This window comes from Rousettus aegyptiacus, unplaced genomic scaffold, assembly GCF_014176215.1.
Source record: "Rousettus aegyptiacus isolate mRouAeg1 unplaced genomic scaffold, mRouAeg1.p scaffold_m13_p_8, whole genome shotgun sequence".
Classification (NCBI taxonomy): domain Eukaryota; kingdom Metazoa; phylum Chordata; class Mammalia; order Chiroptera; family Pteropodidae; genus Rousettus; species Rousettus aegyptiacus.
The window spans coordinates 90,176,049-90,192,497 of record NW_023416311.1 but is presented as its reverse complement, the minus strand read 5'-3'; the positions used below and the strand labels follow the sequence as shown (position 1 = coordinate 90,192,497).

Below are 16,449 nucleotides of genomic sequence, written 5' to 3'. Positions count from 1 at the left end.
GTAGTGAGAATTGCTGAACGGGTTCACTGAATTTCTAACTTTCGATGAGCCAGGTGGCTAGACAAAGGCCAATTTTGACTTTTAATTGTTTCATTGCTTCTCTTCCTGATGAGTCAGAATTTGAAGTAGAAAAGTAAAATTCAGTGCTTCCTCTAACATGTTTATTATTAAATTAAGAACTTATTAACCTTCTCGAGGTCATCCAGGATCATTGTTTTTGCCCTCAGATTGTCTTGTGGACAAAGGGCCTGATGGATCAGTGAAATTCTTTGGCCGATAATTTACAATCCTCTCCTAAGGCAAGGAAAACTGGAAATTATTTTGCACAATGAAACAGTTTCTGTAGGCAGAGCATGCTCACTTTCCTAAGTGTAATTTTAATGAGAGAGACAGAGAAGAGTGAAGACGACTCCCTGATAAGTACTTAATTTAAATTTAGCTCTTTTGAGACTGGCCTTTGTTCTCTTTCTAATCAGAGTCTGTTTTTTATATTTAACTTTCATTTCTCTGCTTTGCCTTTCTTTACCAACCTTCGCTTGGTTTGAAGAACTTGGTGGGTCAGTTATCTCCGGCCACGCAGCCTCAGAGGCACGGAGCAGTAAGCATTCTGGTCTCACATCTGGGATCGGCCGCTCTTCCCTGGAGTGTGGCAGGTAGCTGGCTGAGCTAGACCAGACCCGGCCGGAGCAGCTGAGGTGACTCAGCTCTGCCTTCCGTGTTGCTCATTCTCCTCCTCGGTCTAACAGGGCAGCCCAGAGATTCTCTTTTCATGCCAAAGGTGGAAACACAAATGACCAAGCAGAAATACACAAGGTCTCTTGAGGCCTGGGCTCCTAGTCGGCACACCATCACTTCTGCCTCATTTATGGCCAGAGCAAATCAGGTGGAGCAGAGAAATATACGCTTCTTATTGGGAAGGGGGTGGGACTTCAAAGTTACATGACAAGAGGCCTGGATACAGGGAGGTAAGAAGAATGGGAGGCTTTAATGGCATGATCTATCAAAGGTGGCTCCAAAAAACCTGCTCAGAGCTGAAATTAAATAAAATTTCCCATCTTTGTGATTTGCCTTTTCTCAGGAAAGCAGAACCTATGGCTCTCTTTGCAGTCTCTCAGGCAACATTCCTCCTGGCGTTGCTGTCCTTGAGAACTTACCAGAGTGAAGGTAAGAAGTTGAAAGAACGGTAAAGAAAAAAATCACGTAGAGAAAAAATGAGGTAGTGGGTACTTTGGAGGTAAGTTGCCCAATATTTATTATTATTTTTTTTTTGGAAATTACATAGAATTGGTGAGTAGCAGTGGTTACCTTATTCTTGACCTTCCTAATCTTGATGGCTCATCTTTATAAGCCGCCCTTTAACCCTGACTACCATGTCGCTAGGGCACTGGTGAGTGGACTCCATCCTGCAGCACTTCATGGTCAAGAGTTCCTTCTGCACGGTTACTGGGGAGAGATGGGCTGGACCGGACCAGTGCTGGCCAGCAGATTAGAATGAGCTCGGTTGTCCCTCAACTAAGTTCGTTCATTGAGAAGCGATTAGTTCCAAGATAATATTGCTAATTGCTGAAATGCTGTTTATGGATTAAAAAAATAGTATTTGTCACTTAGCTACCCCCCAGTGAAAGTCAATAAGAATTCAACACTTCTAAAATGTTTATGGAGACTTTGGTTATTACTCTGAACCAGTTTGAAGGTAGATTCTTAGACCTGAGAGAGGTTCTATTGGTTTATAAAGTTAGTGTTGCTTTCATTCATATTTTACAAAGCTTTACATTTTCCTATTTTTATGTTTATTCTTTGCCATACTCCCTTCATAACAGAGAGGACAGGCACGTGCTGTTAATAATTACCCATACAATTCCTGACTGTGAATTCATGAAAATGGCATTTCCAAATAATATTCATAGAATTTTTCAATGTGTCTTTAAAACTCTGTGAAAAGATATTTGAAAATAAAAAGGAGAGTTTGTTCTGATAGTAGCTCAGTTTTCTGTCTGATACTCTTTAGGTCTGGTTTTCTTTCTTTCAGGTTGAGGGCACATGAAAAAAGTGCTACTTTTATAGCTTCTTAAAAATCATAGTTTGATTGTTGGTTTCGTCCCTAATCTGGAGCTTAAAGGTGGAAATTAGGATTTCTCATTTGTAGTATGTGTGCTCCTCCCTCTATCTATCTTACTAATAGCTGAGCATGACACAACTAGGCTGAGTGGGTAGTCTGTACCATAAAAATGTTTAGGCCCAGCTAGAGCTCCCAGTTCCCAGACAGACTTGTAGCCTCCACACCAGGCTCTCCAGAAAACCCCAGGCATTATACGAAGCCATCGGCACAGCTCACTTCCCTAGCAAAGACTCGTTATCTGACCCAACAACTACTTACTGAGTGCCTTCTACTTATAAGAGTCTGCTCTCAGAGGAAGCTCTGCTGCTTCCCTTTTCAGCTCCTTTTGTTTAAATCAGACCTGTATTTATCTGTTTTTCTCTCTCCAAGTCCTTGTTTCTTGCTTTTTCAGCCAAGCATGCCTGCTTTGCTAAGTAATCCCGTCTTTGTCCTCGCCTGCACTACTTGGGTTTCTTGTCTCAGTTTCTGCTGCATGTGACCAAATACCCGCTAAACTTCTCCACTGAAGCTAGTGATCCTCCCACTGGACTACCCAGCCAGGCTCAGGTCTGAGACTTCATTTCAGATAACCCGGCTTCTTCTGACTAATGAGGCAGAGCCAAGGCCCACTTTTAGTTAGCCCTGGGCTCAGGTCTCTTATCAGCCAGAGATCATGACTATAGCATTTGGATGTTTTTTCTTTCAGTCTCTCGTATGTATATACATATAAAGGGAGATAAAGTTGTAAATACATGGCTTTTTTATAGAAGTGAAGTTATACTATATACAGTGGGTATATTTATACTTAAGTATATATATATATATGTATACTTATTAAAGTATATATACTTAGCATAAGTATAAATACTTATTAAAGTATAGATAGCATTAAATGTATATCATTGGAAAATATACTGCATATAGCATAAAGACCTTAATATAGTATAATTAATGCATATATATACTTTAATATATACTTATTAAAACAATTAATACAACACACAATGAGAGTTTTTAACTTTGATGTTAAGTGTTCTTCTAGAAATAGCATTGTATTTAGTAGCTGTGTGGTAGCCCATCTTATGAATGGACTGTGGTTGGGGCAAGAGAGAAACCGGGTGGAGAAAGTCCAAGGAGTGGCTGTGACTAAATCCAGGTTGGTCTTATTCTGGCAGTACTGCCTTTTTTTGGCAATATTCCAGTGTAACATAATAGAAAGAGAGCTGGGCCAAGGGCCAAGAGCCCTGAGTCTGGTCTAGTCACGTATCCTTGGGAAACTAACGCTTCTTCTAGCCTCAGTTTCCTCATCTGAAAAATAATGGGATTGGACTTAATAATCTCAAAGGTCCCTTTGGCCGTCTGACTTTAGCTTGGAATTTCCCACTGTTTCCCAAGGAAGTTTTAGATTGCTCTTGACCTTGTTATTTTTGACTGACTGATGTCTCTCAAGTACCTGAGTCACTCAACACTTGCTGATAGCATAAGTCAATATACAGAGTTCCTCTTTTATCTAAAGCATCATATAGCAGCTTTCTAGAGTTTCCAGAAATAAAGCTGACACTGGTAGTTGACTCATTCATTCGGCACCCAGTCACTGAGTGTCTGTGTTACTGGTATGTTACTGACAGGTGTGTTACTGGTCTTAGTTTCACTGAGCTAAAGCAGAGTCACCCTTGTTTAGCTCACAGTTTGCAAGGAGACAAACACAGAACAGATTATTACAGGATGCAATAATCAGTGCTCAAACAAGAGCTTAGTAAAACAGCCACAGAGAGAAGAGAATGTCAGGAAGGACAAGTTATGGTATTAGTGAGGAGTTGCTTGTCAGGCACTTAAGACCTCATGAAGATCAACATTTGAGATCAACATTTGCCGTAGGTAAGACATGCTGACAACAAGAGTCCATTCAAAGATGTACAAGCCTCAACCTCTGTCCTCCAGGAAATTTGAATTTAGAGTGGGACTGACAGCAGCAAACGACCATATGGTCAAAATGAAATGGGGGCTAGGAAAGATGGGATGGTTTTGCATGTGCCTTGCTTTCTCCAATGCTCTCGTTTCTGCACTTATTAGAAATGTTTCCCCCTATTCCATAAGGGACCTATTCTTTCATCTTTCCAAAGCTCCTTTTAGTTAGAAAAGTGGATGTTTAGAAGATGATGTCCGCCATACCATGGACCATCAGATACCAGTTGCTTTTATCAATATAGTCTTAATCTTTTCAATATCTTTGTACCATGTCTAGAAATGGGATGTGCTCATACTTAATAGCTATTTAATAAACAATGAAATATTGACTTTCAAAAAGAAATATTTCACTTTTGATTTCCAGAAATATGAAATGTATAGCTAAAAGTCCTCTTTCTTTATTCAGCCTTGCTATAAATTTCTAAACCAGTTATATTATCCAATAAAGTGTCCTTTATTATCTAATTGTTTAATAATTTAAATTTTCATTTGTTTAACTTAATTATTGTTCGTATTGTTTGTTTAATGGTTTAGCAATTGATTGACTTGCCGCGTATTGTTGAGTAAGTCATTTCATTCATCTAGGTCTTAATTTCTTTATCTGCCAAGTGATTTCTAAATTCCCTTCTAGCTTTTGAAGGTATCTGATTTTAGGATGCACATGTGACCAATTTTTTTCAAACCTAAACAGTGATGACATTGAACAGAAATTATCTGTGACTATTCACTTATACTTCTATTAAATGTTATTTCATATCTTGTTTTGCTCTTTTAGTCTTATCTGAACCTTTGCTATTGACCCCTGAGTCACTGAAAGTTTCCATCAATTCTACACAGCAACGTTTGCATTTACAATGGCATGTCCACGGCCTTACTTCTCATCAGGAATTAAAAATGGTTTTTCAGATAGAGATCAGCAGAATTAAAACATCCAATGTCATCTGGGCGGTAAGTTTTTTTCTCTATATTTAGAAAAATTGTCTGGTGCCATGATTTATCTTTTATAACCTCCAAAAAAAATCCCAGGATGGAAACATTTTAGCAACACAAAACAGTTTTCTTAAACGATTGCATTTCCGTGTTTTTAGTTAAGAGGATCCAAGACAAAGTAACATGACAACTTTGATCTGGTAAGTTGGGGGGATGTTTTTTGAAAATAGATGGTTTCTTCAGTTCTGCTCTGCCCCTAAGAAGGCTGTTGGTTCTGAACCTATAAGTACTTACTTCAAAAATCCATGAAGGTCGACCATCTTATTTCTCGTCCTTCTTTCTCGTCCTTCTTTCTTTCCTGTCCACCATAGATTTTCCTAAATTAGACTTAATAGTTTGGCAACATTTTTCTTGCCAGTGCGGCTTCTAGCCAGTATGCTGAAATGCAAGGATAAACAAGCACTTTAATGTTCTAGCCAGCAAACAGCTTCTTTATGGACCATGTTGGAGAGTAACCTCCGGTATTCTTTGTTGCCTCACATGTGGCTTTTTCTATAACAAATTAAATTAAGAAAATCCTAATGTCACACTCTTTTGCCTTTGAATTATTTGAGATAGATCTTTCTTTTGTCTTGATTCCAGTCGTGGTTGTGCCTGTTTTGCTTCATGTTTCCCCATCTCGTACATCGGAACACTTTGGTGGCTTCTCTCGATTACCATTTATAGCCTGGGGAACCTTAATAAGCTTCACACACATCCTGTTCGTTCATTATGGTGGGATTTTGACGGACAGCGGAATGGTTTCTCATTGAAGGGGAATGGAGGATTTGCCTGGAAGGAAGACAAACGTGAGAACGTGTCCTTGCTGGGAACCTCCCTCCAGTGGAAGCTCCCCACAATGACAGTTGTGCGGTTTTCTGATTTTCGACACTGACACCGTCTGTGGACAGCTCTTCACCTTCCACTATCAGTAGTATCCCCCGTCCCACCTCCTACTAATCATTTTTTTATTTTCATGTTTTTTGTATTTTTGAGGAATACACTGGTTGTTGATTTGAACGTAGTAGACATGGAGCAAAGGTCATATGGAGGCTAAGAATTGTCTAAAAAAAAATGTGAGAGGAGCACTGGAGAAACTTGACACCGTCAGTAAAAGCGATACTGGCCACAGACCAACAGGTCTCACTATTTTCTAAAAGGGAGTTAGTTCTTCCTGTTACCATGTTAGGGAAAATAATGATTGCCATAGACCAACTGGATATCATTCTTTATTTGTCTAACAGGCAGTTGTTCATACTTATTTTCACATTGGATTCATTTAACAGTTCTCTTTTCAAAGTAAAGAACCTACTTCTGTAACCTCCTGAGTCGCAAGATCTTTGAAAGTAGAGTTTTGCATTGTGGTATTGTCCCCATAACACCCAGCCCTGCCTGACCCCAACGGAGGAGAAAACCAAGGCACAGAGTTTGTTGTGCGGCTCAAGGGGACGGAGCTAGGGCAGTGTCATCCTTCACCCCACATCCAGATGGGGGTGATGGCTACATGCAGCCTTCCTGGGTCAGCAGTGGCCAAGTCCCAGGATAAATGATGCCATGAGAAGCCCTTGTCTGAACCACTAAGGACTGAAGCTGAGGGGAGACATAAGGTCCCCTCCAGTTAAGGGGAAGGAAGCTAGCCGAGAGAGGCTGCTTCTGTCTAGACCATAATCTCCCTTTCATGGGCCAGTTCCCTGTAATGCAAGCCTGGCAGGGCACCCTCCTTAATCATGCTGAGAGGTAGCAGCTCTCGAGACTCATGGACGATTGTGTTCCCAAACAAGCCAAAGGAAAAGCATCTTGATCCAATGGCTTGCAGCTGGACCAGGGATGCTGAGCTGCCTCCCGAACAGTGCCAGCCACTCAGAGCCTTGCTGGCAGCCACAATACCTGCTCTCGCCCTGGACCAGGTTCTGACTTCAGCCCCTTCAGCCACTTGCCTTATGGTTTGTCAGTGGTAGGAGAAGGCAGAATAGAGTAACAGCTCCAGCTTGGAAGGAGGCCTGCAGTGCAAGTCAGTCAGGGATAAGCTCACACCTCAAGCCTGAGTCAGTGACCTCTGTTAGACCTCTGTGTAAATGTAGGTGCCAATTTCTTGTGACTTATCATGAGTTCCGGGCCAAATTAAACTTGCCACTTCAATTAATAAAAACAGCCCAAACACAGTTCATCACATTAAAAAAAAAAAAATCACTGAATTGATATTCAAGGAAAGTTTTCTCTTCTCTGTTACAAGGCCATAAACACCACAAGGCACAAGTTGTGCTTAGACAGATGCCACACAATCAGTGTCTGAGAAAAATAGAGCCCACTGCATGTTAATGCACTGACGAAATCATTCAGCGCACAGTTTTAGACCATGGGCCCGGGTCTGGGCATTGCTCAAGGCGCAGTTCTCTGAGGAGATGAGGAGAGAAGTACACAAATAAGGGTGTCCTGAGTGTGAGAGGTGTGGTGCGGGTCCCCGGTGAGGGGCTGTGGGGTTAGGGTTGGGGTTAGGCCTGAGCTTCTCCAGCATCTCAGAAGAAGGGCTTGTTTGAGCCAAAATATGTTTTTTATCCTGAGATTGGGAAGAAGGGGAGTGACGGGATCTGGTTGGGAGTTTTTAAAAAGCCCACTCTGGCTGCACAGTGGAGAAGAGTTGGGGGACCTGGAGAAGGAGAAGGGCGACCAGCATGGAGCAGGCTGTGGGGTTGGTCAAGGGTAGAGGTCCCCGGAGGGGGTGGCGAAAGTGGGGACAAGAGAAGTGGCCAAATTCACGAGAGATGTAGGAGGTTCAATCCAGTGCGTGGCTCATGGAGAGGTCACCGTTATTGGTATATAGTTCGTTTTTTGGTATTGGCTCTTAAATTGAATAATATTTAAGTTCGATGTACTCCAAATTGCTCAGACTAAATAGTGAAAGTTGCATGAATTAGGTCCTCAAAACTTGTAGTTAACAAAATACGTTTTGTAATCTAGAAATAAAGTAATTCAATAAATTAAAATAAAGGATAATGTTTTATAAATCACAGTTCTGCATAGAATGAAAAAGGATGGGCATGATTCAGTGCTGCCCGAGTAGGCTAAAGTGTTCTCACTCCCAAGCTGTATTTGGTCCTGCCGTGGGCGCTGTTGAAGGTTAGCAACCCGGGAAGGGCAAAGGTGTAAGTGGAGGAAAAGCCTCAGAGTGTGCCAGCGCCAGGCTGTGTGCGACATGCATGTTGCCCCATCCCTCTTCACTGTGGGACTTGCCATTGGCCATGACTGAGTCAGGAATACAATCACAAAAGGCATGCCAACGACTACACATGCTATACGGGAGGGCCACAGGAATGGGGGGATGGGAGGAACTCGGGGGAAAGAGCAAGGAAGGCTTCATGAAGGAGATGGGATGCACCCTGGGCTTGAAGGATGGGACTAATTCCCAATGCGGAGGGAAAGTGGGGTCACTAAACCAGGGACACTGTGTGAGAAAACACTGTGGTGGAAAAACATCAAGTTATTCCAGGAGTGTGTGGTGGACCACTGTGTCTGGAGAGCACATTTGCAGATGGCGATGAATGACAGGGTAAGGTGTGGAGGAGCCACTGAAGCCTGTTGAATTAGAGAATGAAAATACCAGGGTCTTGGAAAGATTAAGACTAAAAGGCTGCGCCAGAAGACCAAATTGCAGTTCAACTTGGACGAGCATCCCCAAAACCAGTATGAGACAGTCCCATGTGATTGACATCTCTAGGGACTACAAATTCTTCTATATGGACCTTGAGGGAGGGAGTATGGTTTGCATGGCCACCATGTCTGAAAGGGCAAGAGACAAAAACCACGGGAGACATGGAGAGCCATCTATTGACTTCTGGGAGACAATGGAACTCCCCGGCACCAGGAAGGATTGCCTTCTTTGCTGAGATTTGACCAGCCTGATCTGGCCCTGGCTAAAAATGAATATAAAACCATACTCATCAATCACTTATTTTTAAAAAGGTGACTCAATTAATTCTGTAGTTTGCAAGAATTTTCTTAGCAGGTTCTCTGATCTCTTCCCCAAGACTTAAGGAGCTCCCATTTTTTTATCATTTGCTCCACATGAACCCCCCTCCCCCCCCCCCCGCTCCCCGCCCCCGAATTGGAGGGCCAGAGGGAGTGAGAGCTGAGTTTTTCCAAGCATGCAGCTACGGCCGGTTCCTTGATGGCTGGTTAGGAATGGACCACGCTTCCACACAGGGTGGCGTTGCAGTGGGCATGTGCTTTGGGATCGGTCTCGCCAAGCCAGTTTCCAGAAGGGCATGGCTGTGTTTTCAAGTTTTCCTCTTTATTGCTAGGGAAAGTATAGCACCGTTGTGAAATGGGACCAAGTTCTGCACTGGAGCTGGGAATCCGAGCTTCCTTTGGAGTGTGCGACGCACTTCGTGAGAGTGAGGAGTCTGGCGGATGATGCCAGGGTCCCTGAGCCGAGGCTCTGGAGCCGCTGGACTTCGTGGGAGGAAGTCGATGGTAAGAAACGAGGCAGTAGGAGAGTGAAAGGATTTAATGTTTCATGTTATTCAAGGATCAAAGAGTCGAATAGCAGAAGTCCTCTTTAAGGAACTGGTAGACACCAGCGTTATTTTCCTGTGGCTCACACTGGAACTAAAAAAACATGGGCGCGAAACTTGCCACCAAGAGGTTGACACCTCAGGTTTGGCCTCTGAATTATTCACTGTGTTATCGTGTAAATCCAGACAGTTTTTATATCTTTTCCAAACATGTGAAGTGTGTGTATTATAGCAGGCGAAGTGAACAAAGCAGGATATGAGTTGTACATATGTTTTTATTAGATCAACACACAAAATGTGTATGCATCCAGAGCAGGGGTAGGGAAGCTTTTCCTGTAAAAGCTGAGACAGAAATGTTTTAGACTTTTCCGTCTCTATCATGACAATTCGACTCTGCCATCGTAGCACAGAAGCAGTCATAGGCAATAATGAGAGTGACTGTGTTCCAATGACACTTCATTTACAAAAACAGATGGTGCATTGGAATGGGCCCATCCGTCACAGTTTGCCAATAATCCCTAATGTAGAGAGAGGTAGGTATAGATGGAAAAATGAAAGCAGTTCTTTTAGTAATGAAATTATGGGTAAATATGTTTAATATCTATTAATTTTGAGAATTTAATTTTGTTATAAATTCAGAGTGAGTTTTGCCACCATTTCTTATGTCTCAGCTAATTATAGGCCAATGGCATTTGTTTTTCTGAACCGTGTACCCTGCCAGATTATCTGAAATTCCTGCCAGTAGAACCATTTCTTTGTTAAGTGTTTACAGCAACTTATTTATTAACTCAAACTGATAACCCATGAGTAGCCTAGGCATTATTTTAATACTAGAAATAGAATTAAATCTACATTCTAGTCGCTGTTTTAGACACTATACATATTAATTTAGTTCTTACACCAGCCCTGTGAAATATGTAGTAATTTTGTTCCTACTTCACAGGTCAGTTAAAGAACCTCTCAAACCACTTAGGGGCAAAGGCAGACTCCCAGCCAGGACAACCTAGCGCCAGAGACTATGCTCTTAACATTACAACCTACTGCTGAGGAAGGGACACGTTCACAGACAAAATAGAGATGAAAAAAAAAATAGTAATGAGAAATAAAGAACAAGGTTATAAACAACCTGGAGAAAAATAGACTAGATTTCCCAAAACGGTAACCTTCGGGCTAACTTAAGAATAAATGGAAAACCTGATTATTCCTATTCCCCAAAGCACTGGTTCTCAACCATGGTTGCACATTAGAATCACCCAGGGACCTTAAAAAAATTCCCATGCCCAGGCCACTCTGCATGAGTGACATCATATTGGCGATGGGAATTTTAGTGACCTGGCGGCCAGCAGCCAGACTGCACTGGGCTGAGTGAGTATGGGCTCGTGAAACTCAAGTGCTGGCAGCTCCTTCAGGGAGGCCGACTGGGCAGGGGTGGTAGAGAGGTGGCAGGAGGCATGCCCGAGGGGAGGACGGTGAGTTCGCTTAAAATGGAAAAGGCCTGAGGATTTGTATATGCCGACGGGCCACCCAGGAGGAGAGGCCAAAGCACGAGAAGATGCGTGAGTGGCTGGCATTTCTGAGAAGGTGGGAGGAGATGTGATCTACGGGCCAATTTAAAGATAGTGCAGGACACATGGCGTTGGAGCTGGGCAGACTGGCAGGCGCGACTGCGGCTTTGCCACTTGAGTGAAATTGGTCTCAGTCCTACCTGTGCCATGTTGTGAGGGCGTAAGGGTGGCATGAGATAATGGACAATTCCGCTTAACACAGGGCCTTCCACATGGCTAGGAGCCATAGAGCAGCCACTGTTGTCATAATGACCTTACACCAGCAATGACACAGTAATCCTCAGTGGTCCCAGAGTAGTCACAGAAATGGAAGTAAGAACAGTAACAGCAGTATTAGCATAATAATAGGAGAGGAGGTACAAAGGATTGTTTTGCATGCATCAAAGTTTATAGGTTGGCCGTAGAAATTTGGGCTTCTGTTTTCTCTAGGAGGTAGAAGAAGCTGAAGTTATCTGTTGAAAGTGAGATATGGGAGATGGCTGGTTTGAATTTTGCGATTCTAACTAAGCTCTTTTCTTATCTTGTAGTACAGAATTCGCTTGGACATGATCCGCTGTTCGTTTTCCCTCAAGATAAGCTGGTGGAAGAAGGCTCCAATGTCACCATTTGTTACGTTTCCAGGAGTCCTCGAAATGACATATCCTGTTATTTGGAAGGGGTAAAGATATATGGAGAACAACTTGATCCAAATGTGTCTGCGTTCAACTTGAATAATGTTCCTTTCATTAGGAAAAGGGGAACGAATTTCTTTTGTAAGGTGAACGAAAGTGGTGTTATAAAAGGCATCGTTCTCTTTGTCACAAGTAAGTATGCACATTCTCTGCACCCTCTCTTTCCGTTTCCTAAGAAATAGATGGAACCTCCTTTACCAGAAAACAAGTAAACGTATCCACTCATGGTCTCAATTTTCTTTGGTTTCCCAAACCTTCTAGGAGAGACTCAGGATAAGATACCCTGAAGCAATACTTCCAGGATTTCCTGTTGTCTTCTTGTCCTTACTGACAGCTGTAGTCCTAGAAACCAAAAGTGTTAAAGGGGAGAAAGTTCAGGTCATGACCTGGACCACTGGGAAAATATCCTGCTTTGCCGTAGCCATGCTGGAGTTACCGCAGGATCTAGCGGGGAGGAGAGAGGCTGCAGGTCGGAAGGCAGGGAGGCCGCCATGGTTGTGGTCTGGAGGACTGAGGGGTTGAGTCTTCTTCCGCTGCTGGCGTGGCATCTTGGCCAAGTTTCCTGGGCTCTCTGAGCTGATTGCTGCCTCTGCGAAAGGGATGATGATGGCTATCATGAGGGTTAGTGAAAGTGGACAGGTCCTGGCCCTGGTATGAGAGCTGCACACAGTAGGAGTTCAGCAAATGAGGCCATTGCTGTTCTTAACTGGCTATGGAAATTTCGGGGCCTCCGTGGGTGGTAGCAGTGGAGAGGGAAATTGTGTTTTATGTAAGTCTGTGTGCCCACACCCAGTGGCTTCTTGTGTTACATCTTGAGACCGCCCTTTTCTGCACAGAGGGGCAAAATCTGCGACTCTGCCCTCCCTGTTCCCCTGACCAAGTACAATTTGGAGATTGTGTAAAGGACATCTCTGGGGTCCTGGACACTTGGTTCCTTTGTGTTCCTTGGAATGGCCTCTAAGAACAGGATGACTCGGGGGACTTGAAGGTGCTGCATCATTCCTTGGAACTCTCAGCTCCCAACTGCTGACTTGAGCAGGTTCCCCAAATCTGACTTCCTGGCATCCCAAGCACAGCCTCTCTCTAAGCCGCAGCATCTGAAATGAAACACCAGGCAACACTGACTGTTCATTCATTCTTTCACTCACCTGGTCTGTTATTTAGTAATACTTGTTGAGTGCCTCCTAGCAGGCTGTGGGGACACAAGGATCATCACATAGACTCAGTACTGACTTGCAGAACACTGATCACCCATCCACCATGATACACCCCAGAAAAGCACAAGGGAAGGAAGGAGAAGGGACCAAGATGATGAAGCACTTGAAATGTGGCTTCTTGGAGCTGCAAAGTGATCCTTTCGTTGTTCAGAGGAACTCTGTGGCCTCAGACCCCAAATGGAGCTTTGTTTTTCCAATAAAGGGTTTTAACTAGCTCTTTTGTCTGCTTTTCTTTGTATGGACAGAAGTACTTGAGGAGCCCAAGGACTTTTCTTGTGAAACCCGGGACTTCAAGACTTTGAAGTGTGCTTGGGATCCTGGGACTGACACTGGCTTGCCTAAATATTCTTCCCAAAGCTACAGTTTATTTGAATCGTGAGTTAGCTCTGGTTACGTTATTGACAGAGCCTTCCTTGTTTCAGGTGCTTGTGACAACATGACAAAAACCACATTTAGATGTTGCATAAAATTTGAACGAATATTTTAAAACCACCTGCCAGTGTTAGAAAGAGATCTTTAGCTGGTCACAAATGTATAATACTTGTGAGTTTCATTAAAGGAAAAGGTAGCATAAAAGTGATAAGACAAACAGTTAATGGTTAGTCTTGATGTGAAAATAGTTTCATGTGTTTTAATAATAGTTTCATCATTTCTAACTTTTTACCATACCCGGAATAAATTAAGGAGAGTTCTCACCACCTACAACAGGGAGTCAGTGATTTGTCATTACATAAATTAAACTTGTCAAAACATCTCCATTTCAGCGTTTGTTGGTGATGGATGGATGCCGTTGTGTGGAACATAGTTTTAAAGCCACTGAGTGGACAGGGATACACATCTGTGTTGACAAAAGTATAAACCCTGAAATTATTATTTTTTGTTTGTTTTTAAGATTTTCTGGGAAAAAGAAAGTTTGTGAACAGAGAAACTGGTGTACTTGGCAACTAACTCAAGACTCACAAGAAACATATAACTTCACACTCCTGGCTGAAAACCACGTAAGAAGAAGAAGTGTCAGTATTTCTTTTAACCTGACTCATCGAGGTGAGACTGGCTTCACAGGCCACTGTGGGCGTTAACGTCTCTTTGATTGGCACACTAGGTGATCAAGTAGATGTGCTGCAGGTTTTTGCCTGATTTGCACCTTAAGTGAAAGTTATAATTAATAACTCTTGTTCATGCCGCCTTTCTCTTCATGGAGGCATGTGTGGTCAATATGACACAAGCCACATTTTTTTTTCCCTATAATTCGTTGGCTGCGATAATGTAATAAGTACCACAGAGCTTACTGCTCAACTTCAGAACTAGAATCTTGACAATAACTGACTTCATCTCCCATCCCACAGCCCCCACCCAGCTCCTCCCATCAGGGTAACTGCGACTTTACATTGTGTGTGCTGCTCATTCTACCCAATGAGTTTTCCACTTTTTTTATTGTACTTTTCAGTCTAAAATTTTCGTCTTATTCTTATCTTCTGTCTCTTTGCTGAGACTTCGTATGTTCCATAAGTTCTGAAAATGTTCATGATTGTTCCTTGGAACAGTTTATAAAAGTTGTTTAAAAGTCTTTGATGGATAATTCCAACCTCTGTATCACCTTGTTGTTTGCGTTTGTTGATTGTCTTTTCCCATGTGAGTTGAGATTTTCCTGATTCTTTGTATGCTAAGTAACTTTGGATTTTATCCTAGAAATCTTGAATATTATGCTGTAAGACTCCAGGTGTTTATATCCTGTGAGGGAATAGTGACAGTTTTGTTTTAGTAGACAAGTGACCCCGTTAGGTTCAAAATGCAAATTTCAACCCAACTTTTGTGGGCTGTGATTTCAATGTCAGTTCAGTTTTCAAAGCCTTTGCAGTGCTCTTCGGATCTGTTCTAGACCCTCCCAGTGGAGAGTCTTGAGACATGGGCAGTGGTCTTTCAGTTGGGTTCTCACCGTCTTTGGTACACGATTAAGGTCAAATCCATATATGCACAACTGGGAGGTGAGCATAAGAGTTCACGAACTACTTTAAGAGTCACCTGCCCAAGCTCCTGCTTCTCCATGATGTCCCTGGTACTTTTTGCCTTTCTGGAACTCTTTTTTTTTTTTTCTCCAGCCAGAAATCTGAGACTGTGATGACCCCTTTCTGCCACTCACTTCTACTACTGTGCCAAATATTAGGAAGATTGCTGAAAATATCTTTTAAAAAAGTTCAATTCAATGTTGGTTCAGCAATGCTTCAAATTTGGGGCTTCTGTTTTGGTTAGACTCTAGGTTCTGTTATATTCTCCCTATGAGCCATTCCTCCAAGTTTTGACTCCCTACCATGATCTGCCTGCTTTTGCTTCATTTTAAGAGTTTACGGGTAGTTTCTTTTTGTATTTTGTTTAGAGTTTTTAATACAATCCATGAGAGAGAAAGGCTGTACTTGGCTTACTCTATCCTGGCTATAAGTCTGGCTTTGTTTGCTATTTTCTCAAAAACAACAACAACAAAATACTTATTGAATAAGTAAATGTTGAAATGAACCGCCTTTTTACCAAAATCTTTTGTATTATCTATGCTTGAATATTTTTACTTTGTTTCCCTTCCTTTTTTGGCAGTTCATCCAATGACTCCCTTTAATGTAGTCCTTGAAAATATAAGTGCCACAAACGCCAGCATGACCTGGAAGGTACACTCCATTGGGAATCATTTCACATTTTTGTGTCAGATTGAACTCCATGGTGAAGGAAAAGTGATACAAGTAAGGACACTGCTTAATGTTCTGTTCTCTTTATGTCTGGAACAGAGAGACTGATGAGTAAAATCTCTCCAAACTCTTATTTCTGTGTGGGTTCAAATGGTATGGGTTTTAAAGCTTTAAAATGTCCATGAAATACATCATAGACTTTGAGAGCTGAGAAGGGGACCCCAGAGATTTTTTTTTTCCCCAAGGAAGAACTACTCTTACCCCAAATCAAGATGTTGTGATTTGACTTGGCAATGAAGTCTGCTCCCTAACACTTCTGTCTTTTTTTAATCAAGCAGCACAATGTGTCCATTGAGACGAATGGTCAGTACTTCTTAAGTGAACTGGAGCCTCTCACAGAGTATATGACCCGAGTACGCTGTGCGGCCGCTAACCACTTCTGGAAATGGAGTGAATGGATTGGTCAGAACTTCAGCACACTTGAAGCAGGTGTGTTCAGACCCTGACATTTAACTCAGGGAGCTAAACTGACTTATGGAAGATGGATTGGCTTCCCTAAGAGCTTTTGGTTGTACCAAAATCTAAAGGGAAAACATTACAACAGAGGCTGGATACTATATTAAAAAAAAAAAAAAACATCAGAATTAAATGGCTAACGAGATGTGAATGGGAAGACATCCATTTCACACATTTGCCATCAGTGTTATTTCTACTGTATATTTTCTCTCTGGTCTTTTATTTTGCCAAGATGGTTTCTAATCTGCTGGCATTGCTA

The 16,449-nt window shown here is 42.3% G+C and overlaps 1 protein-coding gene across 4 annotated transcripts in view; it reads left to right on the top strand.

The window, feature by feature from the left end:
* The window catches only part of OSMR (oncostatin M receptor), a 39,384-nt gene that overhangs the window by 6,540 nt on the left and 16,395 nt on the right, over positions 1 to 16,449 (top strand). Inside the window, exons 2-9 of one of the 4 annotated variants that reach the window (XM_016147954.2) lie at positions 1,079 to 1,164; positions 4,842 to 5,014; positions 9,334 to 9,505; positions 11,639 to 11,914; positions 13,245 to 13,374; positions 13,892 to 14,043; positions 15,586 to 15,728; positions 16,013 to 16,163. In XM_016147954.2, coding sequence (XP_016003440.2) covers positions 1,092 to 1,164; positions 4,842 to 5,014; positions 9,334 to 9,505; positions 11,639 to 11,914; positions 13,245 to 13,374; positions 13,892 to 14,043; positions 15,586 to 15,728; positions 16,013 to 16,163 — 1,270 coding nt within the window. In that variant the 5' untranslated portion in view covers positions 1,079 to 1,091. Of the gene's footprint in view, positions 1 to 1,078; positions 1,165 to 3,472; positions 3,977 to 4,841; positions 5,015 to 9,333; positions 9,506 to 11,638; positions 11,915 to 13,244; positions 13,375 to 13,891; positions 14,044 to 15,585; positions 15,729 to 16,009; positions 16,164 to 16,449 lie in introns of those variants that run through there. The other 3 variants (XM_016147953.2, XM_016147952.2, XM_016147951.2) reach the window with 3 other exon arrangements.